This window comes from Haemaphysalis longicornis, unplaced genomic scaffold (genome assembly GCF_048455015.1).
Source record: "Haemaphysalis longicornis isolate Haplotype H1 unplaced genomic scaffold, Haemaphysalis longicornis Haplotype H1 scaffold_4, whole genome shotgun sequence".
In the NCBI taxonomy this organism is placed as follows: domain Eukaryota; kingdom Metazoa; phylum Arthropoda; class Arachnida; order Ixodida; family Ixodidae; genus Haemaphysalis; species Haemaphysalis longicornis.
The window spans coordinates 6,025,901-6,053,118 of NW_027526361.1; the positions used below are offsets into that span (position 1 = coordinate 6,025,901).

Genomic DNA, 27,218 nt, shown 5'->3' on the forward strand with positions numbered 1-27,218 from the left:
GCAAAAAAAAAAAAAGAAAAAAACTTGCACCTTCGATTGTAACGCGCTGGACACTTTGTAAGCAAGAAAAACGAATGCGAGGGACACGGGCGATTTATTTGCCGAAGTAATCTCACTCCTCGTCGCTCTCCGCTGACCAAAACGTCTCGTCACCAGAGCCGTCAAGTGCATTCGCGATGCCACACTTCTGAACGAACGTTCAACCATGGTCGATGGGATCGTGGCCCACGCCTCACACGCCCATCCTGCGAGCTTATCCAGAGGCGCACGCTTCAGCCGACCGCTGGTTTTCAACGCGAGAGAGCCGCTGCTGCCATTCCTGTTATCAGGCGCGCAAGTGGAACGATTTAACGATTTGTGTGAACGCCGATAGAAACACCTAGGCGCCTATGCTTCCTGCGTCCGAAAAATCGTTGCTAAAAGCTTTGGCGCCATCTTGAGATGGCGATGGCGATGGGTGGGATGAAATTTCCGCTGTTTCGGCAGTTTCGGTTTCGTATCCGATTCTAACGCGCATGCGATTTTTCGACCTATTTTTCCGGAAAAAAAGTGCGTTTTAGAATCGAGTAAGTACGGTACGTTCCTTGATGAATAGTTCAGGTCGTGACACTTATGGTTTTCCAGATTTGTTTTTTGTGACTTTTTTATTCAAATAGTCGTTCACAGTCGACATACCTGTTGCACATTAACCTCTAAAAGAATGAAAACTAAAAAATATTGTTTTGTAAAAAAAAAATTCTAAAACTTTCACGACCTCGCCCATTCATTTGGGAATGCAAAGCACCTCGAACAAGTTTTCTATCGTGTTTTATAAGTCGCTCAAGCTCGGTACAAGCGGAACAGAAAGAACATTTAATGAATAAAAAAGTTATCAAAATATTATCTTGAAATTTTTATGGTGTTATCACAGAAGCATTTCCAGTTGCTGTGCCAATTTTCATCAAAATCCACTCAGAAATAAAAAAGTTGATTTTGAAAGCCACGTCCCCCCTTAACTCGAAAGCTGCATGTAACGAAAACCTGGATGTAATGAAAAATCGCGGACTTTTGTCAACTGTGCTTCATCCAGGTTTAACTGTATTTGTTGTTTTACTCGTCTCTTTATGGTGTCCGTGTTTTCATTTCCTTACTGTCCCCATCCTGTTTTCTCGCTGCTAGTATTTGGAGCTGTTGTCTAATTGCTGGGTTGTTTGTCTTTCTTGTGCAGAATGCCAAGCTGTCCCCGAGGCAACAGGAATCGTTACAGAGGTTCCAGCTGTTAGCATCCCAGGGCTACAAGTCTAGGAACAACAGAGTAAGTGCACATATTTCAGAGCTGCATGAATACTGCACCATGGCGTTAGTCAAACATTTAGCTTTGCAATTTTGCTCAATTTCTATACCGAGCGAGCATAGTAGTCTAGCCTGCAAGGTAAGTAATGCACCTTTGTGCGTGATTGCCGAGATTTTTTTATGGATTGCTAATGTGGCAGCAGTGCTGGTTGCCTGCCCTTGCTGTTAACATTGGGATCACTGAAATATTCTGGAATGCAATAAAGTAGTGTCAATGCCTTTGTCTTTAGACTTGTACTGTTACTGCAGGAGGAGTCAATTGGAAAGTTCAGGCACATTTGTGGCATCAAGCAGGCACACTTGGATGATAGCATGACCTAACGTGCATGTGTAGTTGCGTAAATTCTACTGTTAAGACTTTGCACCGGCCCTGATACTCATTCCTGGTGCTCAAGGGATGAACGCTTGGGGACAGGAACCGGTAGGGTTGAAGGCAGGGACGATTTGCATTTCATGTCAGCGGGGCTTCTCGGTCGTCGGTCTCGGACTCCTCGAGAAGCGAGGGGGCATGGGCTTTTCACATATATTTCTGTGCCGTGGGGGACTGTCCGCGGTGAGTCGGAGACGTGACCATCACAGAGCCCCAGTGTGGAAGCGCAGCCCTCTGCTCGGCCTACATCGGTGGTGCCTGGTGCAGATGTCCAAATCGGAGTATCTCGGGCTCGAGTCGCCGCCCTCGTCCAGCAGCCTGGGGTCGCGCCTGGGCTCGCCGTCCCTGCCGCCCCTGGGCGGTGGAGGGCCTGTGGCGCGGCCTCCGAGCCGGGAGGCGGTGCCCCGCCAGGGGACCAAGCGCAGCTCCCCCGATGGCGAGGCCTCCCGGGACCCACACCGGCCTCGCTCCAAGCGGCAGGAGGTGGAGCCCTCCGTGGGCGGTGCGTGGGCCGCTTTCTACTCTTCTACCTGTCGTCAGTCAGCTGTAGGTGGGCCTTGTGTGAGCGTGTGTCACGGCTTACTGAGGGGGAGACAAGCACCGCGGCAGTTGAGAAAGCGGGCAACGGGACACGCCACCTAATGTGTGTCATGTAAAGCTGTGTGGTAAGTGGGCAACAGGACGGGCGCTTGCAGCCTCGGCCGTCCTTTTTGCTGCATCTCTCTGTTAGGGGCGACGGGCGGTGGCGGTGACGTAGTGTTGTTACAGAGTGGCGAGAGATGGTGCAAGGTGAAGGTGCGGAGCAAAGGGTCGTGGCAGGCCTAGGTGTGTGCGGCCATTTCTGACCCGTGACATCTCTTCTTCAGCGGATTCCTCGAGCGACTCGGAGTCGGCGGTGGGCGAGTCACGGTCCATCAGCGGTGCGTCCGACACGGAAGACACTGAGAAATCAGCCCCGGCAAGCACCTGCAACAGCATTCCACCCTCGTTCTCCGAGAGGGTCTCCAAGCGCCACACAGACGAGCACGGTGAGTCTTGTGCGTGTCCCCTCTCAGAAGGGGCCACAAAGATTGTACGCTTTAATCAAAAGGTTGCAAAGCTTGTACCTCACCACGATTTCACGTGACAATAATAAATGTTGCTGCCATCACTGAGGAATTAATTTTAAAGAGGGGATTTTAAAGGGCTAATGAAGAGCTTTTCAAAAAAAAAATTGTTGGGGGCATTACATTATGGTTTTCCTGACGCTGAATTCGAAAAACATGTTTATTTTACGTGTAAATACACCCAAACCATCTTTTTTCGTCAAAACAAACGACCCCTGCCCGAGGGCACGGTGAGAGCCCTGGCTGGCGGCAGATGACGTCATATTCGGAAGTGCCGGCGCTGCGGGGACTGCACGGCCTGAAGATATCATTCTGTTCCCGTTCAGATACGCGCTAAAAGGTCCTCTGGTGAATGGAGGGCTCACACAGTCTTTCCTTAGAATAGGAGAGCCTGAGGGAAATATAAACAAAACAGGTTCGCTCGCGGCGAGCTTTAGAAAGGGGTTCTCCCCCGACGACTCATGGCCGACTTGTTTCTTGGGTGCAAGGAAGTTGTGCAGATATTGGTTTGCCGCTTTCACTACCAGCGCTAGCCACAATTCCTAGCACAATTTTTCAACCCACCATAATCGCCATCCTCGAATGTGAAACTTTGATTTTACATTTGGACAGGTGGCAACAAGCTCTGTGCAGCGGCCTGCGATGCGCACAGGCAGCGCGGCCGCCGCCAGTCGCCGTATCGCGCTGAGGTGCTGGTGCCGGGTCGCAGCTCGGCCAGTCAGCGGAACGTGGCATTGCTGCACATACGCATGTTTTAGAATAGGGGAGTTGAACGTTGGTCGCCCCCCAAAAGGTAGAGGAACCCAAGCGCAGCACGCTGGTCCCCGACGAGCTTTAGAACGCCTTCCCCAACAGCTCCAGCCGGCTCAGGTTGCACGGATCGCCGGTGATGTAGGGGACTTTAGGTTTAGCACCAAGGGAGGAGATAGTTGGTCACCGCTATTTCTACAATTGCGAATGACTATCCTTAACACAGTTTTTCACCATATTGTCACCCCCTTTCTCGCATGTGGAACCTTATTCCTACGTTGATGGTCATTCTAGCGATTGGTGCTGTGCTCATTCTTGCGTGCAGGTAACGCCATCTTTCGGCCTCTCGCCGCATCTCTTGCTCGGGCAGGCCCGTCGACGAGCCTCCGCGACGGGTCGGCGCTCCGTATCGCGATACAAATTCGATCACCTCTTTCGAAATCACTTTGGATGACAATCCCTAGCACAATTTTTCACCACACTATCATCCTCTCTTGCACGTTTACCTTGCTTTTCGCGACGGCCTTGATTCTGCACGGCAGCGAAGAGTGGTCGCTGCCGCGGCATGTGGGGTGCGAGCCGTTTCGTGCGCCGTACGGGCATGCACGACCGGCGAGTGTGCGGAGCGCTTCCGCGCGCAGAAAACGCTTCATGCTTTCAGCTTGCTTGATTTCTTCTTAAAATCTAGCTATTCAGCTAAGCTGTCGTCACAGCCAACAACGTTGATCGAGAAAACGAGCAAGAAGTTCGGGAAGCCTAGAGTGCTGTGGTCACACAAATTTTCTAATTCTCTTATAATAATGGATCAGAAACTTGGGGTACCTCCGTATTTGTTTGAGCCCGTCGCTTCGCGTATGAAGCACAGAGCACTCGACGACACGGCCGGCCCCGCGACTACTCGTGAAGGCAATGTAGCATGAAGGCAATGTAGTAGCCACGGGCGCTCGGGTAGGAAATTTCTGGTATCTAGGAGTCGCTTTAGGGAATCACACAGTAGCATTACGGTTAAAAAAAATGACGCGGAAGCAACTTAAGGCAATGATGATTAATAAAGTGCAGAATACACGCCTGCTTAATTCGGAACTTCGCCCAGAAAACTGTGACACAGCGAAGCGGCGGCGCACGTCGCTGGCCGTCTTCTGAATATGACGCTACTTCCGGTCGCTGCCTCTCAGTCTCTCGCTCTTCCGGCGATGTGGCAGGAAGCAGTGGGCGGGGCGTAGGGTCAACTTTAACGACGAATACCGCTGTCCCCAAGCTAAAAATGACCAAAAAAAACTTTACAGGCACAAACTGACCAATGTAATAATTGTAAAAAGTTGAGTTTTGCCCGGTTTTAAAAGTGCTTCAGTAGCCCTTTAAGGGGGCACATGGGTCTTTGATAAAAAACATTATTTTTACAGTTATGATGGTAAAAATTGGAGGACATATGTAGTTTTTCATTCTGATTATAGATATAAAATTTTTTTTTGTGTAAGACGTTTACATTCAAACTTGTTCAGATTTTTATATTCGTTTTTATAGCTTTTGCGAAAAAACTGCTGGAGTGATGCAGCTGAGCAAGGTACCAGTGAGCTGTCCACAAATCAAGGAGTGCAGTAAGGCCAACAGTATCATTCTATCTGGTCTGTAGCAGAAGCTAGGGCTTGGAAGGCAAAACCGGTTTTTCTGCTTCCCACCTTGAATACTGACGTGCAGTTAAAGGGACACTGAAGGCAAATAGCAAGTTGGACTCGGGCGAAAGTTCAACTGCCCCGAATTGCTGTCGACATTTATTCCGCGGGGAAAGATGCTTTAATTGCCGACGAATTACCAATGGAAAAGCTCACTTCATTCTTCACACCATGTCATGGCGTTTCGTGTAACGTAAACGGTCGCCGGAAGTGAGTGAGACTGCGGTGTGGTCTAGGAGGAAAGCTAAAACCTACAGAGCGAACAATCGTGGCCGCAGGAGCCACTGGTTGTGCACTCGGCGCATACGACAAAGCAACCTGCCCACCTACACTTCCGTTACCCGCCACCCTCTCTGTGTCAATCTTGGGAGTCTGTGTCAATTCTCATGCATTACCTCAGCGGTGTTATTGTCAGCAGTTTTCCTATCAGAAAGGTGTGCTAGAAGGCGTTCGACTTGTCAATACTTGCTTTACCACAGAGTTCTGCTGCCACACTGAGCTAAAGAAAGCTGCACTGCTTGTCCTGTGTGTTTCAGAAGGCTCGCCAAAACGAAGACGGTGCTATGTGACTGATGAACGGGAGGTCAGAATCCCCCTGGAACATGGGTAAGACACATCTCTCAGTTTCCTTTAAGGGGGGAAGAGGGTCTAAAAACTAACTTTTTTATTTATGGGTACAAACGTATGAAAACTTGCACACAAATGTATTTTTCTCTGTAGATTTCAAATATGCAATTATATTTGAGCTGCTGCTGCTAGTTTGAAAGTTATCCTACGAAGTCTAAATGCAGGGGTGGAACTGCTGCGCCAATTGCGCCATTGTGCGCCAATTTGCCCTGCTGCGCCAAGCTGCGCAGAAACGGCAATTTGCGCGATTATTGTCCATTGAGAGCATACAACGCCGAATTTAGCCGAGTCTTGTCGTCGTCCGGGCAACACTGAGCGCTGGCTTTCCGGAGCGCCGGGTTTCCCGTCGATCACCTGTTTAAAAAGGAACGGCAACAGTATGTCTATCATATCTGTTTGTCTATCATAATAGACGCAGCCGTATCCACGCCGCATCCATAGCCACGGCAGTTCGGTGCACTCGTGGTTCCCTCGTGGAGTTTATCGCAACGTTGTTATCGCCGCGGCTTTCCCGGAAGGCTGTCACCAGCATGGGTAAAAGCACTTTGAACAGTTATCTAGTGTTATAACTTGAGGCATGGCCTCTGGAATTTGCAGCTGCTCGAAGTAAGACGAACGACCCCTTCGCACATCCTTCGCATCAGTAGTTTTTGGTGATTGAAGTCAAATTTTTCGGGACCTGCACGAACCGAGAACTGCGAAGCCGCTGCGCGCGTGGGCTATTGTACGCTACTGAGTGCATGCGCACGACGACGCGAGCTTCCGCGCGAAAGGCTCTTCTACGATACCGAGCGCATGCGCACGCTCCTCTAGTGTTGCGGCGGCCGCTATCACTTTCCTTTCCGCTGTCGAGTCAAGTCGAGAGCTGCGGGACACGTGCGCGTTAGCGTTCCTCAGTGGGAGTGTTCGGCGCGCACGAACCCCTAACTTAGGGCCGCTAACCACAGCTCCGCTGTTAATAACGGCCCTTTTGCATCAGAAGTTCATTTGAAGCCGAATTTTTCGCGCTGCTTTAATGAAAGAAGTGGTGTGAAGCTAAAACAGTTGCGTGCAGCGCGCCACACAGCCGCCGTACTCGTTCGCGCGCCGACGAGGCCCGACTTGGCGGCGAAAACGGGCGTCTTGATGGGATGCCGTGTCCGCTTTCGCCTTCGTGTCTACCACGAAACGAGCCGTCGTGAAATCGCCGTATTCGTTCGCTGCCTGCCTTTGCCTGCCTATGATGCCTGCCTTCTCGGTCGACGCGGCGGCAGCAGCTTGCTGGCAATACGGCATCATATTGTACGGCGCCGTTCTTCGTGTTCGGGCCTATCGATGGGAGATGATGCGCGCTCGGCGAGTGCCTCGCGGGTAGGGCACGTTCGCGACGCCTGATTTCGCGGTTGCGGCGACGGCGGCAGCGGGGCGGCGCACTGCATGCGATTGTTTTAGCTCGAAAGTACTTTACCAAAAAATTAAAAAGAGCAGCCACCGTTAGTAACATAGTCAATCAATCAGTCAGTTTATTATTACAAAAAATACATAACACGGGCAAAATATACAGAAGGAGGTCCCATAGTCGAAGACTGTAAGGGGACCTCCTGTGCAATGTAAAAGTGAAAAAAAAAAGTTTTAATAAATAGTGTTGATTATTATACAAATAAAAGCTAAAAAGTCGCTACATTTAAAGGAATTGGCATAAAGCAGGTTTCAGTGCCGAGTAAAGGGTAATATCAAGGTGACAGCTCCTATCTGATTTATTGCGCCCCTGCTAAATAATTCTGGCCAGTTCTATTTTTCATGCAGTTTTTGGATTAGTTGCTCTTAAAAGTGCGCTCAGCCGCATTATTTAAAGCCGTCAGTGTGCTCCAAAAGTGCTCCGAAATAGCCCCCAAACTGCTCCAAACCTGCTCCAAAATGGGATTTTTGCTGCTCCAAAGCTGCTCCAAAATAAGACTTTTGCTGCTCCCGTGCCTGCTCCAAAAAGCTAGACCCTGCTTCCACCCCTGAAATGGTAATTAGGTAATTTTTTACGCAGCTTTAATGAACTTTTGCATTGCATTTTGTAGCTTTTTATTACATCAATTGATAGCCAGAGAGTTCCCATAACTGATAACATTCTTCGTTTTTCTCTAAAGTCATGGCATCCCAAAAAAATATGTCAAGTATAAAAGATGGCAGTATTCGATATTTTGGCTCATCAAAATAACTGCAAGTCATTATTTATGCATACCCTAAGTAGGAAAAGTAGGAATGTCATCGTCTACCTCAGGTTGTACTGAAAAAAATGGTACCAAGATTGACCTTATGAAGCAAAAAGAAGTTTCCAAAAAGCTTCGTAAGGCTGAGGTAAATGACAAAAATATGAAACTGAGAAAACTGCATTTGAAGTTTGGCCTTGTGTTATGAAATGAACGGTTAGTAGTGTAACTGCAATATTTCTCTGTAAGAAAGACATGTTCTTCCCATTCTCAAATCTGTCTTTGGATTCGAAAGATGTCAACTACAACTGGAGATACCAGAGGCCAAGAACGTACACCATCAGAAATTCAGCAAAATTTATCGACTTGAAATCGGTTGCCGTCTTGCTGGCGTTTTCAAAACTGCAACAGTCCTTCGTAAACTGGCATCATTCATTACAGTGCACTTTGGTACCCGGAATATTGGGTACGGCAGAGGAGGGAGGGGTGAAACTTGCTTCAGATGCCGTCCCCCCCCCCCCCCCCCCCCTTTTTTTTTGTTCTTTGGTGAGGCTATTTTAGTCATTTTTGCGCAGAGTTTGAGAGGATACAGGGGCAGGACACTGTGCAGTGTGTTCTCTGCAAATGCATCACGTCATTGGCCCTGAAAAGAGTCTTTTGGGGGAAAAAAAAGTAGCTGAAAGGCAAGCTTTGTTGGCTTGTGGCAGAAAACGTTCGGGTGATCCTGGGACAAAACACTGGGCTTTGATTTTGCAACGCTGAAGTGTTAAGTGGAAGGGGGGGGGGGAGGCTTTCACAAGTTGCAGAAGGCTTGCTGTACCACTCCAATTTGCGACGACCGTCCCCTGGTCATCGACGTGCCATCAAACATCACATCAATGTTGTTTGGCGGCTGAGCAAGGTCCCTGTACAAGCCCTTGAGGACACACACACTATTTGCTTCAGAGACTGCTGCAGTGTCCTCGCAAACCTGGACCACTTTTCTCAAGTGCGCTTGGAATGTCTTCAGGTGTAGGCTATCTATCCTCTGTGGGATAAGTTCATCCCATCACAAAAATCCTACAGAGCAGACACCCCCTTTCAGATGCTTTCAATACTTTTCAAAGCCGTTACGTTCACCTCAAAAGGAGTGATGTTGCCAGATCCTTCTGTTCTTGGTGACGAAAAACACTCCACATGATGTTCATAAACCGAGCACGTCACCTGGAGCCTCATGGCGAGTCCGTTCTGCCTAGGCTGTCGGCCATGTCAAATCCGGCGCCGCCAGCCCGCACTTGCTGCACTCGACGTGCGCACAAAGGTCTTCCAGCATTGCCATATCCACCAAGTCAAAATCTGTCCCGGAATCTACCTCCGAGTGCTGCAGATCCACTTCAAGGAGGTCAAATTTCCGCTGCGTTGGTGATTTGGTCTCCATGCTGCGCTTGATCTCGTCACCGTGTTCCGTACGCACGGCGATCTCCTCTGCGGTGTAATACCTTGTGTCAAGTCGACAAGACGTGCTTGGACCAGGTCAGGATTCCCGAGGTAGTTCAGGCGATGGGACAGGTGACGCAATATGGTGACGCACCACCAGATTGGTGGAGCTGCAGGCATCGTCTGCGCGTCGCTGCCGAAACTAATTCCGGTGATGTGTCAGTGTCAGCGCGAAGACTCACACGCGGCTGAAGTTGCAATGTTCTATTGTTGATGACTATGATGTTCCCATCAAGGGGAGACGCGGGTCTTGAATCCTGAAATTTGGCCAAAAAATCGATTTTTTGAAATCACCATTTTTGGAAAGTAGAGCTATTTTTCTCCCGATCAGCCAAATATCAAGACCCAGGAGTATGTAGTTGAGCCATAATATCATTTTATAGCACCGACGACCGCTAAAGTCGGCCAAGATTCGACGCAAAAATAGCATTTTTCCGGCGACTCGCCGCTTGGGTTCTACATGCGCTATGGTGTCTGTCCTTCTTGGTCTCATTCGGAAGGTCGTCTTTTCGTTTTCAATTACCTGCCAGAACCGTTTTGTTTCGTCCGTTGGTTGCGAGTAAAACCGGGGTAGAAAAGAGACGCAAAGCGCCGCCCAAATGGCTACTGACTGCACGTGACTGTAGGGCGGCAATCTCATTGGCTGGGCCCACTGGGTCATCTGCTCGGCACACTCATCACAGTGCAATGGCTCATGTACTCGTCTATGCAAGGACTGGCAAAAGCCCCGCACAGCGTAAAAATAAAGTAAATAGGTCTTACGATAACCGAAAGGAAAAACGAGCGGTATTAAAAGCGCCTGGAATACGATTTTCTGCGTGTCTGACAACGACTTATCGCGAGAACGGCGCCGAGACGGAGGGAAGCTTAGCGCACCTGCGAGCTGCCGAGACGACAGTGTAAGCGATATGATTACGCCTGAGGGTGCGCTAAGGTGTGTCTATCTTTAGATCAGCAGAACATAGAAAAAAGAAATGATTAAGTGGAGAATCCTGCTTGCCGACGGCGCAAAGGGAGTGTGTTCATTCTGTTATCAACGATGTCACGGCAGGTCGGCCCGCATCCCGGCGCGCACTTCCTCGTCGGCAAGTTACGGTAGAGATGAGCGATTTGAGAATGATAAATGCTCGCACTGCGACAACGTGCGGGGGGGACGTGATATGTGAGTAGATTAAATCGAAAACGTGGTTATCCCACCTACAGAACAGTGTGGTGCATGCCATTACCAGCCCCTTCGTTGCAACTCATTTCGCGCGATGCAAATCGCCCTGGAGCCACTTTGATTGCAAGGAATGAAGCAGTAACATAACAAAATAAACGTTTACAACTGTGGTGCACGATTGGCACCACAGCGGCCTTGGTCGCCAAAGAGAGACGGCGCGCTGCCAACAGCGGAAAAATTGAAGCAACGTTGTGGCTTTGCTTTTGTTCAGTTTTTCTGCCAAGTGCCATCTGTGTATAGAGGATTTCATAATTTACCCATGAACTGATTTCAGCAAACTTGGTACGCTCGTGTTGAGCAAAAAGAAAGCTACATTCTAAAGCATGCTCAATAAATAAAGCTGTTACTTGTAGTAAAACTTAACTGCGATTTTCTCAGCTTCCCTTTTTTTGCATATGTGCCTAGCCTTACAGAGGTTTTCAGGTTGTTTTTATCAAAGGATTCCTATAAACGTTATACCATTGAATTCAGGATGAAATGAATTGCATGCTGAAGCTATTTTAAATGACTCAATGTGCCTCAAATAATAGTTATGGTTAATAATATGAGCTCATTAAGTTTTCTGAAAACTGTACTTGGCATAATTAGACTAATTCTATCCACTCAACTATCTTTACAGGAATACAAATAGCATCAGCATGTGTGGCAGGTCTTAAGCTACACATTCATACCATTTATTTTCGAAAAATTTGAATAAAAAGCTCCTTAACGGCCCATAAGAAATTACTTAATTCGGCTCCAGTATTTTTTATGCCACATAATTATGCCACATAAAAACTAAATACATATTTGAAATGAGGAAAACAAAACACATATGCACGGTGATTTTCATTATCATAGACCAATTAATAAAGAAGCTCATTTCAAGACCCTCGCATCCCCTTAAGAGTCATCAATTGTTTTCAGTGAAAATAATTTTGATGCAAACCCATTATACACCCCTCTGTTGTTGTCTCAGGTGGCAGAGGCAGACCCGGATCAGGTGTTTCAGCAAGTCCGGTGTGAAGGGGGAAGTCATCTACATTGCTCCTTGTGGCAAGAAACTTAAGAATTACCCAGAAGTGCTTAGGGTGAGTGCACCAATGTGACGAGGAAGCCCTTGGGGGGGGGTATGATGTGACTTTTCTCCCTTGCCGTCCTGCAGTACTTACAAAGGAACAACATCACTGACATTGGAAGAGAAAACTTCAGCTTCAGCTCCAGGATGATCGTGGGAACTTTCATTGAATCCATCAACGGTGGAGAAGGCACGGATGTAAGTCATGTTTGTGGGTGTGATGCAGGCAAGCGCAGCTGTTGTGTGAACACCTTGTTTGTGTTGGCCAAGAAGAAAATTGTGCGATTAAGCTCAAGAGCCGTGTGCTGCCGCTTTGAGCTCCCCGCTGGGCACAGGCCCCTGTGCAGAGTGTCCATGCCGGGCCGTGCAGGGTGGCTGCCGTGTGCTGAGCGAGGAGGAGATGTCCCTGCGCCTGCGGCTGCTGTGCGGGGTGCCCATGATGCCCTCCCTGCTGGCTCCCCCTCCTCCCTCCTCCTCCTCCTCCTCCCGGGGAGGGGGCCTGTCCCTGCTGGCCGCCTCCTCCCCCCTGGCGGCCCTGTCGTCGGGTGCTCGGAGGGGACGGCCCCGCAGCCGCCCTTCCCCGGACCCCCAGGAGGCCGCCGCCCTGCTGCAGCAGCACCGGCGCCTCGAGCAGCAGCACGGTGAGCAGAGGAGCCCTGTTGTCTCGCTCACTTGGCAGCTTTGTGCCATTCCGCTGCCAACAAAAAGTTGGACCTGCTGCAGAGAGAGCCTCTAGGCCAGGCAGGGGTTGGGTGCAGATGTTCAGAAGTGTCTGTCGTTGGAGGGGGAGCGTGGCATTCCGCAAAGCTCGTCTGCAAGCTCATTCGAAACAGTACGGCCGACACATGTTGCGGTGACAGTGACGAGGACAGTAACGACAAAACCAGTAGGGAATGTTGAGTGAACCTGGGCAGATTTCGGAACTTCCACTTTACTTCTGTGATGGTTGTCATCCTCACCCTTTTTTTTTTACCAAACTCACACTCGTGGAATTCTTTTTGTTTTCTGGCCTTCCAACTCGACGGTCAGCTTTAAATCGTGGCCGGCAAATTTAAATAAATACGGTAGCAGCGCCTTTTGTAAAAAATGCAGGTTCAAGTACTTGCCAACACTGAGGCACATTTGTCAGCAACCCTGGCCTTGGTCGAGAACAACCTTAGAGTATGGGCAAGTTAAACTATAACTAACAAGCATGAAATGCTTCACCCGTGGGTGATTTCACAAGGAAATGCATTCTCAAGGCTTTTGGAATCGGGACTGACAGCACATACAAGCCACTGCATAGTGGCTTCGCTTTGTTTCTGCCAGGCATAAAGGATGCTCATATGCTCCACTCTAGTGAGGCACCTATTGAAGGTGGCTAATTGAAGCCTAGTGCATCGAGGTTCCTGCGATGTCGCCCACAATTCATTCTTCCCCTGTGGCCGCAGCAGAGGAAGCACGGCGTCAGCAGGAGCACGAGAAGTTGCTGAAGCAGCAGGAACGCCTCGAGCGCCTGGAACAGCAACGCATCGAGAAGGAGCTACGCACTCAGCAGATGATTGAGGTCTGTCCTCCTCCCCCTCTCAGCACTTCACGTCTTGTCTCGCTGTGCCCCGTTTTTCGTTGCCTAAACGAGGCCTGTAACTTGGCGGTTTCTAGTCGCTCTTCATAGAAAGCAAGCACACTTAGAGCATTCCGGCTGGTACGGCTGTCCCATCCAGGTTAACTGTGCCATGGAGCATGCTGAGGAACTGCTGACCTTTTTTTCATTTTCTTGCTCCTCTGTGTTCTCATGGTGTTCTTGAGAAATGGAAACGGGGCATAGTTTAAGGAGCTTCAAAAACAAGTGAAGAGACAGGCACATACCCACATGTATGCCTGTGTGTACACACTTGTCTCTTGCGTAACTATGCTGCGCTTCTACTACAAGATTGTTCAAACAGCTAGCCCAAGCAGAACTGTTAGTCCTAGTATTCACAACCAAACAAGGCACCCCTCAAGGCCCCCCCCCCACATCTGTGCTGGCTCTTGGAGCAGGCTGCACTGTCCCTGAACAATCCCTGTTTGGTTCTTTTGTGTTAGCGCAGCGAGTGGAGGAGTTCCAAAACTGCGTTTCTCAAGATGTTGTTCTGTCACAGAACATGCTGTTGCCTGGGTGGTGAGAACTCGTTGCTAACCCTGCCTATTAGTCTGATGGTGGCTCCTTCATTTCGTTCCTTTTGCGGTCTTGTGAATGCTGCATTTCCTCTGTGTGTCTCCTGGTGATGTGACCGCATGCCTTCTCGGGAGAGAGCATTGGCTCGATGTCGGTTCTCTGTTGTGTTTTTTCTGGGTGGTGGGCGAGGAGGGCAGGAGGAGGCCTGTTTGATGTTGCATGCTGGTGTCTCCCTGCATCAGATTCGCCGCAAAAGGAAGGACGAGTTAGAGAGGCAGCGCCAAGACGACGCTGTGCGCAAAGCCCAGGTACGGTCTAGAGGGTGTGCCCCTCTCCCCGAGTGTCCGCACTAACAGCCATGTTGGCCCAAATATCAGTGGCACGCAGCTGGCCATGAGGGGGAGAGCGTGGAGGGCCAGGACTCTATTTTCAAGTTGCTGCACGCTTGCCAAGTCAGACAGGTCAAAACAAGAGCCTGCACAGGAAAGGGTGAGATACGAACAAAACAGCACTCGTGCTGTTTTCGTTCTTCTCTCGTCCCTGTCTCTACTGCACTGTATACTTTCTTGAGGGACTACCAGCAATGTCAGAACAAAGTTATAATGGGGTCATCAGAAGCATTTCTTACTTGGGGCGTGCTAGCGGTGCCTCAGAACGGGCTGTTGGGCAGAGCGAGTGTGTCCACCGATATTTGGGCAAATACCATATTGGCGCACCATTCTGTCGATTGCCGCCTGCATGCTGCTGCTCTGTGGTGTTGGGCATGTGCATTGAAGCGAGGAAATGGACTCATTTGGGTTCTAGCCCTAGTGCCCCCGTAGTGTCTTAAGGCATGGCTTGCCTGCTGTGCTGGCAAGTGATGACGAAATGCGTTTGTTTTTTGAAAGAATTGGCTGCTTTTCATATCCATCGTTTAATGTGCAACTGATTTGCCCCACATCCTTTTTCTTTGCATGGTTATGTTCATAGGGGGGTTGTTTTGTTCTGTGCGGGATTGAGGGCACTGCGACCCGGGAGTGTCAGTGCAGACACAGTTTTTTTAGCACTCTGTGGATTTTGAAAAAAATGAACTAAGTACCAAGTTCCTGCAGCATTGCCTATTGAACCTTCAGACTTTAAACCTGTGCGATGAATTTGTCTTTTCTTTTTAAGGGTGTTATTATGGGGACAGCAGAGAAAACCAGCGTACTTGTCGGCGCCTGAACGTGGGCTAATTTTTTAGAGCAATAAAACGCGGTACAAACATCGCAGCCAGGGACGGGTCACCAAGGTGAACTAGCGCTGGGTGTCGTTCCTCCTTCACTTCCTGTTCCTAGCTGCGATGTTTCATGGTGATGCACTCGTGTTGCATGGCTGTGAACACACTAGTGCAGGTGGTCCCAGCACGGTGGGAAGTGGGTTTGCTTTAGCATGAAACGTTCTTGGGTCAAACATTGGCAGTGGTGGCATTGGCAAATCCCCAGCCGTTCACCCTCAGCCGAGCCGCCTGTGTAGCCAAACAAGCAATTCATGCCCCATGGGGGATTTGCAGGAGGCCACGAGTGACTTCATCTGTCCAATTCAGGATGCCCATTAACCAGCCAAACCCATATGTCATATCGTCACACCATGCGCCCAAGCCGTGAACAACCAAGGGTGGGGATTTACCAATCTAGACCATATAATGTGACACATACTACAGTGGAACCCCAATAATACGGCTTTCAAGGGAGCGGGCGAAAGCGTCATATGACCGGGGTGCAGGTAAATGCGGCCTAGTAGACGGCCTCACGCGACAGCTGGGCTAAGGACTTACTTAAACTACTATGTTTAGCGCGCTCTCATGTGATTTGCGGACCTTCAGCTCAAACCTCCCCTCCAAGTGCCAAGGCCAAGTGAGACAAACGATAGTACCAGGCGGTGGCGGAAAAAAGGTGGCTGGCAAAGGACAAGGCTGCTTTGAAGGACACTGATAAGCAGAGAGACGTGGATCGAGCGGGCGAAGAAAGCAGGTGTTCGGTCATCGCAGTGGGTCATCGCTGACATCAAGCAGCGTCAAACGGGGGTTAACTCTTTCGTTACCGCGCCTATTCAAAATCGTTCAATTTGAACAATATCTTGGGAGCCCCTTTTCGTAGCGTTCCAGGCATTGCTGGAACAAGTAACGCTATTTGGAGTTAGCTCAGAAAATGTCCTTTCAAAATCAGTTATGCTTTCATTTTTGCAACAAAAACATGATTTTTGACACGCACTTGCATTACCTGGGTATGGAAAAGGGGCGTGGTCATAGCGCGTCACTGCTTCCAAAGAAGAATGCGTAATTCTCTGCATCAGCGTTTGATTTTTGTTATCAGGGCACAAATGGTGAATCAGAAGATGATTTTCAATCGTCAGCTCGCACTGACAGTAATAATCTGAAACCGGCTGAAAATGTCAAGCAGTGCCTGTTTGCAAAGTTACTTTATAATTTTAGGCAGTTTTACTGCCTTTGCACTCGTTGTTCTAAGTTGTGTTGTAGTTCTACTTACCACAGGACCATTCTTAAACAGTTCACAACAGTTTTGGTTTCGTTTCTGCATCGTGAAATTCATATTTGGTGCTACTATGCAGTTACCAAACTTCAAGCCTACCTGCCATGGCGCCTTGAGCATCCGCTACTGTTCCTTGAAAAAAGCATGCTGCTCCTGATATCACCCCACCCTAACCCAATTTCTGTGATAAGAATTTCTGACGCAATTCAAAAGGTAACACCCAGTCACCAGACATCTGTTCTGACAAGGAAAGCGCTTCGAACCGGCCTTGCACACCGCCAGCTGTTTGCCTGCCAGTTCAGTTTCTATACGAGGGTATCTCCGGAGGTCTAGTGTTGATCCTTAGTTGAACTGTCTATTCAGACGAAGTCTCAAATAAGTTTTGTGCTGTTTTATTTTAAAAAATGTTTGGTGGTGCTGCAGTGCAGGAGGCTCGTAGTGCTGATCTCTCTCATCGCACAACAGCTACTCGGCCAAAGTTTGCAGGGCACGATTCTAGCGCATCACACCTCATTCCTGCAAGCAAAGCTGCAATAGTGAGTCAGAAGATGATGATAAACCGCAAGTTTATGTTTTGAGAGATAACTGACAGTCACCATCAACAAGCATCAGCCACCGAGTTTCGTTCTCAACTCCATGCATGTTTTTCCGCATCGTGTGCTTGTCCCGAATACTGTGCTGGCTGTAAATGCAAAGTCAGATATCTAACTGTTCCGCGCAGGTCAGCATTTTTTCTAGGACGTGTTTCTGAAATGTTTCCCTACAAAATGTATATTTGAAATATTTTCTGCTATCGGTGGTTTGTTATACACGACTCCTTCTTTATCATTTTCTTTGACAACTTGACGAAAATTTGTATTGATGTTTTTTTCACAACTGTGATGTATGAAAACATTTTAAAAACTGGTGTTATTGAAAAGGCTGTTAAATATCTGCATTTTGTGTGTCTGTTATTAGTGCCTAACCAATTTTTCTTAGCAGAAAAAAAACAGGTTTTCTTGGACCTCTACCCCACATTAATGAGAGATTTAAGAGTAAAGGTCAAGACAAGGCGGCGAAGCGGTGTAAAAGATAGGAAAAATGCCAGTTTATCTGCGCCAGGGTCTGCCGTGTGAAGCAGACCGTGTGCACCCAAGCATCGTACCATTGGGGTTTTTAAGGCATTGTTTCTGTGGGGAGTTTGCTGGACCGCGGTGATCCGTTATAGGAAGCGGGTCATCATACGTCCGAAGCACGTATTAGTGGGGTTCCACTGTACCAGTATGAGGGATGTCCTTAAGGCATGGTTACAGTTCGGCTAAATTATACTCTAACCTTGTAACATGACTTTTGTACAGAATAAAAATCTTGTGATTTGATTTTGATTTGAAAAATGTTGCATTAACTGGTACGTTTCGTGTAGGCAACTCACAACTGCCTGGCAGTTTGCTATACATTTTTCATTGTTTTAACTGGACTTAATTAAGTTGTGTGAAACGTGTTGCATAAGTGTGTGTAATGAGGGGTGCCCAAATAGTGGTTTTTGGTGTCAAAACATGATCCAAAGTCTGTCTCCATTCTCTAGCCATGTAAAAAGCAGCACCACGGCCGCTGGATGAAAGGCGCACTGACGTGCGGCCTGCCGCGTGCCTCCAAAGCGGCGTGAGTGCGCCTAGAGCCAAATACTGCCACCGCGGCGCCACCGTTCCGGGACTGGTTGCGGCGAGCGCGGGCCGCAGGACGCCGGCTTTCGGGCCGCTTATTTTGAAGTGTGGGCTTATCATCGGCGTTCCACGCTCCACATAAGGCATTTACCAGCACTAATGTTACGCCTGTTAAAAGACAAACACGATTAGCGGCGGCCGAGCCTCATTTGGTCAAGATGCAAGTTAAATTCCGTTCGCAGCAGCAGCATTACGCGTTGATAGTGTGCCTTCTGTCTCGCATTGCTGTGTCGTACACAACGTTGTGTCTTACATCGCCCGGCATGCTCTTTGTGACCTCACGCCCGGCAGAGATTTACGTTTTGTCTGCAAGCTGCGACTGCAGAGAATATATGAAAATTCCGGACAAGCAGAAACAATGTTTTTTGTGACGGCGCTTGTTATTTATGAGTGCCAACACTTCTCAATGTTTAAGACATAACCAACTTTTTTGTAGGTTTTTCCTTGTGCGCTAAATAAAACACTACAATTCATTTAATCTCACGGCACATATGAATTGATTACACGCTGTTTAGTTATGAAGTAATACTACTATCACCGCTTGGTCGGCCTTTTTTTATTTTGACAATATATATATACAGTTGAATAAAAAGCGATTCCAGTTTCTACCTGATATTTTTACTTGTTCCCTGTAGCCTCGAAAAAATATTAATGAGAGCATATTGAATGTCCGGGTCGACAAAAAATTTTTAAAAAATTTGGCGAGCTTGGCAAGCTAAATTTTTGCCCGGACACAAAAGAAACAACGAAATTGTACAGAAATTCCAAAAATTGCCTAATAATGCGTAAGCATTCAAACACCGTTTTTCCATTTCACATTTTCTTCTTTTCTTTGCTATTTTAAACCAACAATCTACATCTTGACTATCATAAATATTGTTCTAACTGCGTGAATTACGCATTTTTTGTGCAGATACAAGGCATTACACATCTTGCATTACATAGAGATTATGCTTGGGTGCTCAAAAAAGAAAGCTGACGTGATAACGTATGTAAAAATTTTCCTACGCCACGAAAATTATTTCGAATTGAAGCGTAGTATGTTCACAGAGCAAAACTACCGCAACGTCTTTAGAGCGCGCTAATTTGAGAACATACTGGTGCTGCTCCAGGAGCCCTGCCGTTAGCTTCAGGGATAAATGCATATGGGTTTGAATCGGTGATTAAATAACGGAGGAACTGTACAGCACGGTGCATTTATTTTTCTTTCTATACAACCTCTGTAATCAAGTTTTCAGTAGCGCATATAAAGGCATTGTCGTGCCTGCGAAAATGAAACAACCCATATCTCTATGCGCGGCAAGACATGATCGAGCCAGTATAAAATTATCAAAAGACACGCATAGCAAAATGCCTAGTCTTTTCAAATCCTTTTTGAACCATCCTATCGCGTGTCCTCGTTTTACGAGGTGCGCATTCCGCCCGGCCAACATGTTTTTGCAAAGAAGTGTCTTTAAGGCAAGCTTTAATACGTCGCCGGCAAATATTGATCGCTCTCCCTTGTGTCGACACCGCGTTTCCCAAGAAAAGGTGACATTTTTGAAATTTCGGACGAATAAAGTCCCACCAAATACCTGCCGCTTGAACTGTAACTAATCAACTTGCAGCTTTAAACTGTGCAACGCGGTTTACGTGCTGTGTGTGAGTCTTTTTCAGACAAAGCTAACCGGTGGTTATCATCTTTTTGTTGAATATCATCTTTTTTAAATAATGTTGTCTAGTATGGGGCATCTTTTTAGATTTGTTAGATTGAAAATGTATTGCCTATATCTTATTGAAGAATTATTTTAACTTCTGGCTACTTCAGTCACGGCCAGGCGGTTGGATCGAGTGACAGAGTGGCAGACATACATACATACGGACAGACAGTTTTTGCGGTTGAGTAGCCCAGGGCTGACAACATCTTTAAAACCAGTGCGCTGGCTATCTCTCAGCCGGCGCAAGCGCTCTCCTACGGGGACCGCCCCGCTCCGTCCCGAAACCAGTCCCCGAACGCTAGCGCCATGAGGGAGTCAAGCGGCGGCAAACGTAAACACCGCCACTCACGCCCTCGCGCGTTGAAATCCGGGCGACGCGGCAGGCCGCACCTTGCGTGCGCTCTCATCCAGCGGCCGTGGCAGCACAAACGGCCAATCGGTTCCCCTGTCAGGGCAATCGCTCTGCAGGGAAGCTTGTTGCTGCTGCTGTTGATTCACTGTGACGGTGATAGTAAGTGCACAAAGTGCGATATAGCTGATGCCTAGTTCATAGCAGAGCAGTTTTCATCATGGTTCATATAGGGTCTAATTCTCTGTGTCTGGGAGTTTCAAGTAGTACCATGAAGCATCAAGTTACCTATTCGAACCCAAATCGACCATCATATGTTATGCGCCTTGATGTTCCAGAGACTGAATATTTGCACCCCCCACACCAGTTTTTGTTGAGTTCTCTCTCGTAGAAGGCTTTTCTGCTTTGCATGGGCTGTGTTGTGCGACTTCTCCACCTGCTCCCGCCCTTCCCTCTGAAATAATCGACTCTGTTGGGCCACTAACCAGCTTCCCTAAAATGCTTGTCTTTTCTCTCTCTCTCTCTCTGCCTTTCCATCTTCCATCCCTAGGAAAGGGAAATGAAGAGGCAGCAAGCTGTGATCTTAAGAGAGCAGGTGAGCTCACTTGCTTTCGGGCTGCTCTCCCAATCGGCCCTCATTCTTCTGCAGTTCCCTCCTTGCGAAGCCTCAAAGAAGCATCACGATGTCTTTGCTGACGAGCTGAGCTTTCTGCGAAGAAAAGATCTCTAGCAGTTTAGCTTGGCCTGGTTAGAGCTTGGTGCCCATGGGATGAGGCAAAGGCAGTTTGACTTTTACTGCTCTGAAAAGTATTTTTGACCTTTGTTTCTCCGCCCCTTTCTTTTTCGCAGGAAATGCAGAAACGTCGCGAGATGCTTCTCATGGTTGATTTGGTAAGCGTGCATGTTATTCTGCTGCTGCTAAGATGGCTTTTAACTATTTTGAGAAAAGAAACCTTTTTTTTTTTGCCCTTTGATCGAATGTGCGATGTTGTGTAAAAATGCAACAAGGGGTTCTAACTCAGTGTGCACATTAGTGCCACTAGCAGCTCTAACTTAGTGTGCAACTATCTATATGTTAACAGTAGAGGTGTGCGAATACTCGAATATGAACCGAATAGTACCTCCGCGAATAACTTGATTCGCAAATCAGATACAGTGGAATCTCGGTCATACGAATCTCAAGGGGCGGCAAAAAAATTCGTATCACCCGAAAATTCGTATCATCAGAAAACGAGAAAAAATGGAAATGCGCCGCGCATGCGGCAGGCGGCGGCAACATGGCGCCGGCTATTGCCGTGAAGAGGTGCAGGTACAGTGCCTAGAATATAACCTTTTGTTAAAATGCAGCTCAAGATGTAAACTAAATTGCTCATGCGGTAAAAAGGAGCTGACAGTGTTGGAGAAAACTGCACTATAAAATATCATCCGCGCCAAATATCCGCCGCGGAGGTGGCCCAGCCAGCTGCTGCGCGCGCTTTCAAACTGCCGCCGTGAAGAGCGCGCCTCCCCATTGGCGCAAGTCGGCAGGCTCCTCCCACTGCCGCGCATCATTTTCCGAGCGAGGTAGAATCTGACACAGGGGCGAAATCGTCGACACGGGCGTCCAAAGAACGTGCGCTCATCGCCGACACGACGCACGCACACGAACTCAAGCGTGAACCGCATGCAATTCGTGCGCGTCGGCGTGGCGCATGTGTTATTTTTACGCCTGCGTCGACGATTTCGCCCCAGCGTCAGATTCTACATCGCTCGGAAAATTATGCGCGACGCGCGCGGCAGTGGGGGTAGCCTGCCGACTTGCTCCATTGGGGAGGCGCGCTTTTCACGGCGGCAGTTTGAAAGCGCTCCAGACAGCACGCTGGCCCCGCCGGAGATGTTTAGGCTTACCACGGTTGCGGATATTTGATCGGCGCTTTCCCTAACCGCGCCGACAATGCTTTGTAGTGTCGTTTTCGCCCACATTATCAGCTCCTTTACTGTACAAGCGACTTCATTTGTTTCTTAAGAGCGATCAGAAGCGGTCGGTCGAGCTACCCGCATCACTTCGCGGCCGGTGACGCCGCCATGTTGCCGCCGCGCGCAGCATGCGGGTGGTATTCGCGGCTGCGTCAGCGCGCCTGCGGCGTGTTTTCGTGAGCAGAAAACGCTCCATACGGTTCACGCTTCAACATAATCGACGCGCAAGTGGCGCAGGCAAGGCGACAACAGGATAGGTCGAGCGCGGGGCATAGACGGAAGCGAGGAATGCGGAGAAAGCAAAATGGCGAGGGCAATCGCCGTCAGAAATGAGGGAACGCTTGATTGCCGCGGTTTATACAAAAAAAAAAAAAAAAAAAGAAGCTAGAGGCACCCGAGCTGCAGCCAGCGGAAACGAAAGGTACAGAGAGAAGAGACTGCAGCGGGAGATAAAAGAAGGGAGGGAGAAAGAACAGGCGTCGAGAGGGCGAAACGTTCGGTTCGTTCGGAACAGCACCTCCCCACACGGAGGATTACCGTCAACGGGGGAGGAATAATGCTTTTGTGCCCGCGCACAACCAAGGCCGCACGGCCGCACCAACACTCCCGCCTCCCGTCCACGCCGCGGCCGTCTGCTCGCGCGTTCGTATCACCCGCAACGGAGAGATAAATGCATACGGATCATCCGAATTTTTTTACATTGCACACAATGCATTTTGGCCGGGGAATTTCGAAAATTCGTATCACAACGAAATTCGTATCAACCGAATTCGTATCACCGAGATTCCACTGTATATACTATTCAATTTTGCTAATAGTCGAGGGGATTTTCTGTATGTGCCAGCTCTGCGAAAGTGAGAGATATCAACGCACGCTAACGCACTGTTAGCACATTATTTGCTCGGCAAGTTTAATTCAAATCGCGCACACAGGCTGTAAATTTTAATTTTATCCCGCTACACAGAGTAATTTGTGATTGCATCGATAAGATGTTTCCGATCTTTCATTCGTGCAGTCGCTGTCGACTCTGGCCGCCATTTTGAATAGTGCGACTGGATGTTTACATTTGAAGTTCAGGAGTGTATTGGTTAGGGCGAGTTGGTACATCTGGCGTATTGAAGCGCAGCAAAGACGAGGACAGGAACACAGACGACGACACACAGAGCGCTAACTTCCAACTTTAATGACAAAAAACCCAACCACCACATATATAGTGCTCATTATCAGCCAACATGCCTCATTTGAACCAACCAGGATGTAGTCAATATCACAACAATACAAATAAAACTGCTGAGAAGTTTAACATTGTCAAAAGACAATAAAAGTATACAACGCAAGTACACCGATAAAAACCGATAAAAAAGAACGAAAGAACTTTAGAAATGGGAAGTTGCCAAATTGACGCGAGGGCAACCAGAAGACGCATGCGCGAAAGAGAAACGCTCTGCACAAGACTTCACGGGTTTGACCTTAAAAATTCTAACTCTTTTGCCCCGAGAGCAACCGACGGCTTTGAAATGCAGTTATCCCCCAAATCGGCGATGGTTTTCGCCTCCAAAATTTCGCACTACAGTCAAATTAATGGAGGTGCTGTCAAAAACAACAAAAGAAATGACATTTGAAGGCAGCTTCTGGTGAAGTAATCGCCATTTCTTTTGTTGTTTTTGACAGCACCTCCATTAATTTGACTGTAGTGCGAGCTTTCCAGTGATGCTACCGCTGCGCCAATTGCGCCAAACTGCGCCAAAGTGCTCTGGCTGCTACATCCTGCTACATTTCCTCTAAATTTGGCGCTTCTGCGCCCAACCTGCGCCAAAGGGTGTATGTATCCCTTTCAGAAACGAAACTAACTACTTGAGGTTGCCCATTGAAAGCGACATCGCGGTGTACCCGTTTTCAGGACGCAATCCGAGCCAAGCCAAGGCAAACTGGCCGTTGTTGCGAATCTTGCGATAACGGCGATGATGCGTTTTGCGGCTGGCGCCTCGTAGGCGTTGTGAAATCTCCCCCTCTATAGAGGGGTAGATGGGGAGATTAACAGTCTCCCCATCTCACGGAATTAACCGTCTCGGGTATACCCGAGACTGTTAATTTTGTGCAGTGCGCTTCGCACCTATTGGGCACGCGAGACCGGCTGCCGCCGTCGCGACCGTCCGCCTCGCGGTCTTCGGGCCGCGATATGCGTCGTGATGTGCGTGCCGTACCCGTGAAGCTCGCCAACAATGTCAGGCTTCGTGAAATTGCCGTACTCGCTCGCCAACGCGCCCCGACAGCGTACGCGTCGAGCGGGGGCCTGCGGAGTTTTGCTGGTAGAAAAGTAGGCAAGAGATGAGGACGCAGGAGTTGTAGTTACAGTGGAATCTGGATGATATGATTCTGGGTGATACGAATTTCTGATTAGTCCCCGCGAAATTGCACTGTTTGAAATGGGAAGAATTTGGGCTCTTACGAACGGACCTGCAGTGCCCGGCGGATAAGAACGAGTCGGCGAGGCGCCCGACTGCCGATCGAGCAAGCTACGGCGACGTACGGGCTCTCTGCCCTCTTTGTCGCACTTTCTCCAGGAACGGTCAAGCTGTTTTCTGCTAGCGAAAACGCGCCGCGTACTCCACAGGCACGCTGGCGCCGCCGCGAAACCACCCGCACGCTGCGCGGGGCGTGGCCGGCCGCGGCATCATGGCGGCGGTTTCGGTCGCGAAGTGGCGCGGGACGCTCAAGAGACCGCTTCTAATCGCTCTTTAAAATGCCGCTCAAAGCACACGCGAAGTTTCTTGTGCGGTAAATGAGCTAATAATGTGAGCGAAAACGGTGCTATAAAAATCATCCGCGCTGCTAGTGAAAGCGCCCATGGAATATCTGTCGGGGTGCTAAGCCTAAACATCTCCGCCGGAGCCAGCCGGCTGTCTCGGGGGCTTTGTAACTGCCGCCATGAGGCGCCCAGCCTTCCCATTGGCGCAATTCGTCAGGCTCCTCCCACTGCCACGCGCGTCGCGCGTAATTTTCTGACCGCGGGCGCCGACGCGCACGAATCGCATGCAAAAACGCTCCTGTAGTGAGTGAGCTTGGGCAGCGCGAGTGCGGAGATGAGTCCAGAAAGGACAGCTCGGCGACATGGAGGTTTAAAAAAAGCAGAAAAACTTCACGGATTTCATCACGCGAAAGTAAAAGAAATAATCGAAGTCTTGTTTTAGTGCTTAATTTTTTGGTCTGTGTTGTTCACACGAATTTCGGATTATACGAATATTTTTCGCTGTGCCGCGAAATTCATATCATCGAGATTTTACTGTAAACAGATGAGAAAATACAAAGTGCAGGGGGGAGAAAATAGTATGCAAAGGCAGGAAACGGTGACATAGTTCGGGCTGCGCACCGGCTAGCAAGTACGGCAATTTCACAACGCCTGACGTTTCCGAGCTTAACGAGTACGGCACGCATATGACGACGCCCGTCTTAGATTTCACGTAGAGTTCACAGAGGCATAGAATTCACATACGTGGAAATTGAAGGCGAAATGCGTGCATGTGGCCTCGCAGGGAATTAACATAGTCTCGGAATTATGGGGGGGGGGGGGGGGGACTAATGGGCTACCTGCGGCAAACTTGTCGTGAAGGGGCAAGATTCAGCCCGCTGCCTTTGTTAACATAGCGCTGCTATCGGTGGCTTGTCGTTTTAGACCCTTACGGTGGCAGCGCTGACGCTGCTAAATAGTGACTCATGTGCAACACGGGGAGGAGCGTGATGTTCAAGTATGCAGTCAAAGCCGTGGCGCTACTGATGCAGCCTTCCTACGATAGCCTTCCAATAGTGCTCGATTTTACACAGCATGTTCGTTGTGATGAGCAATTTTTAGTTTGTTCATAGTAAATCTTCTATTGTGTAAAAATGAGAGCTTGTTTTTTTTTTTATTTTTGTTGTGCAGACTGCCGAAAAAAGTTCAATGCAGACATTCTTCAGGAGACTGATGAAAATTGGGACAAAATATCCATGTTCTGAGTTCTTTTAATTTTTTATTATCCTTGAAGGGTGTGCTTTTAGCGATTATCTATCTCATGAATGCAATACGTGTCTTAAAATTGCTTCTATCAACACCTGCTCCGAAAGCTGGTTTTGCTGCTCCGAAACGCATTTTTACCTGCTCCAAAAGCTGCTCCAAAGCAGCCTAAGCCGGTAGCATCACTGGCTTTCCTTCCATAACGTATCTTTCACACTTCACGCTCCCGGCAAGCTTCCAAAGAAGTCGTGGTCCGTGATTGTGGTTGTGCCGTGTTTTCTCGACATACTGTCTATTGTTTATGCCTGTGAAGTGCTCGCTTCAGAGTCTCGAGGTGCTGTCTAGGTGTTGCCTAGGATTGCAGTACAGCAACTCCAGTTCAAGTCGGGTGTGTGTGTGTCCCCTCCCCCAAATGCGTATTGTGCCTGCTCCATATTCCTGAAGTACTGGGTTCGGCGACCCAACTGCTGCAAATGAGAGTTAAAAAGTGCGTTCTTGGGGTTGAAAAAGAACATCATGATTTCCGAACACGCGAAGTAGCTTCTGTTTTTGCACAAAAACCAATGAAAAATCGAGGCCTGTAAAAAAAAAATACTGATACAGTCTACGCCCGTTACAACGGACGCTCTGAATCCGGAAAAAAACGTCCGCTGTATCCGAAGTATGCAGTATCTGACCGGGGGGGGGGGGGGGGGGGGATGAGCCCTAAAGTGGGTACTTTGACGATATTGCATATGCATAGTACATACACAGGGTTCGCGCAAGCGCAAAGAATCGCCTAAACACCGTTTCCATAGCCGGCACTTGCAAAAGGCCTAGCGCATGCGGTCAAGCCTGTAAAGATGCATGATAAGCTGAGCAAATAAAGCAATATAACTAGGCGCAATTATTAACCAGCTATAAAACATCAGTCGTGGCCAACTGAATTAGCCAGAGAGTAAATAAAGCAAGAATATAACTAGGTGCAATTATTAACCAGCTATAAAACATCAGTCATGGCCATATGAATTAGCTAGGCTAAATCCCTCCATGACGATGCAGGTTTTCCCGAAACCGTTTGTCAGTCAAACCGGATCACTGCC

At 48.6% G+C, this 27,218-nt stretch overlaps 1 protein-coding gene across 15 annotated transcripts in view; it reads left to right on the forward strand.

Moving 5' to 3' along the window:
* Positions 1-27,218, forward strand: part of LOC144178169 (bromodomain adjacent to zinc finger domain protein 2B-like) — a 121,264-nt gene that overhangs the window by 37,448 nt on the left and 56,598 nt on the right. For 9 of the 15 annotated variants that reach the window (XM_077705771.1, XM_077705770.1, XM_077705772.1 and 6 more), the window contains 11 exons: positions 1,208-1,294; positions 1,970-2,204; positions 2,569-2,730; positions 5,768-5,837; positions 11,695-11,806; positions 11,881-11,991; positions 12,164-12,434; positions 13,224-13,339; positions 14,173-14,238; positions 20,740-20,784; positions 21,039-21,080. In XM_077705771.1, coding sequence (XP_077561897.1) covers positions 1,208-1,294; positions 1,970-2,204; positions 2,569-2,730; positions 5,768-5,837; positions 11,695-11,806; positions 11,881-11,991; positions 12,164-12,434; positions 13,224-13,339; positions 14,173-14,238; positions 20,740-20,784; positions 21,039-21,080 — 1,317 coding nt within the window. The remainder of the gene's footprint in view (positions 1-1,207; positions 1,295-1,969; positions 2,205-2,568; positions 2,731-5,767; positions 5,838-11,694; positions 11,807-11,880; positions 11,992-12,163; positions 12,435-13,223; positions 13,340-14,172; positions 14,239-20,739; positions 20,785-21,038; positions 21,081-27,218) is intronic. The other 6 variants (XM_077705773.1, XM_077705774.1, XM_077705778.1 and 3 more) reach the window with 6 other exon arrangements.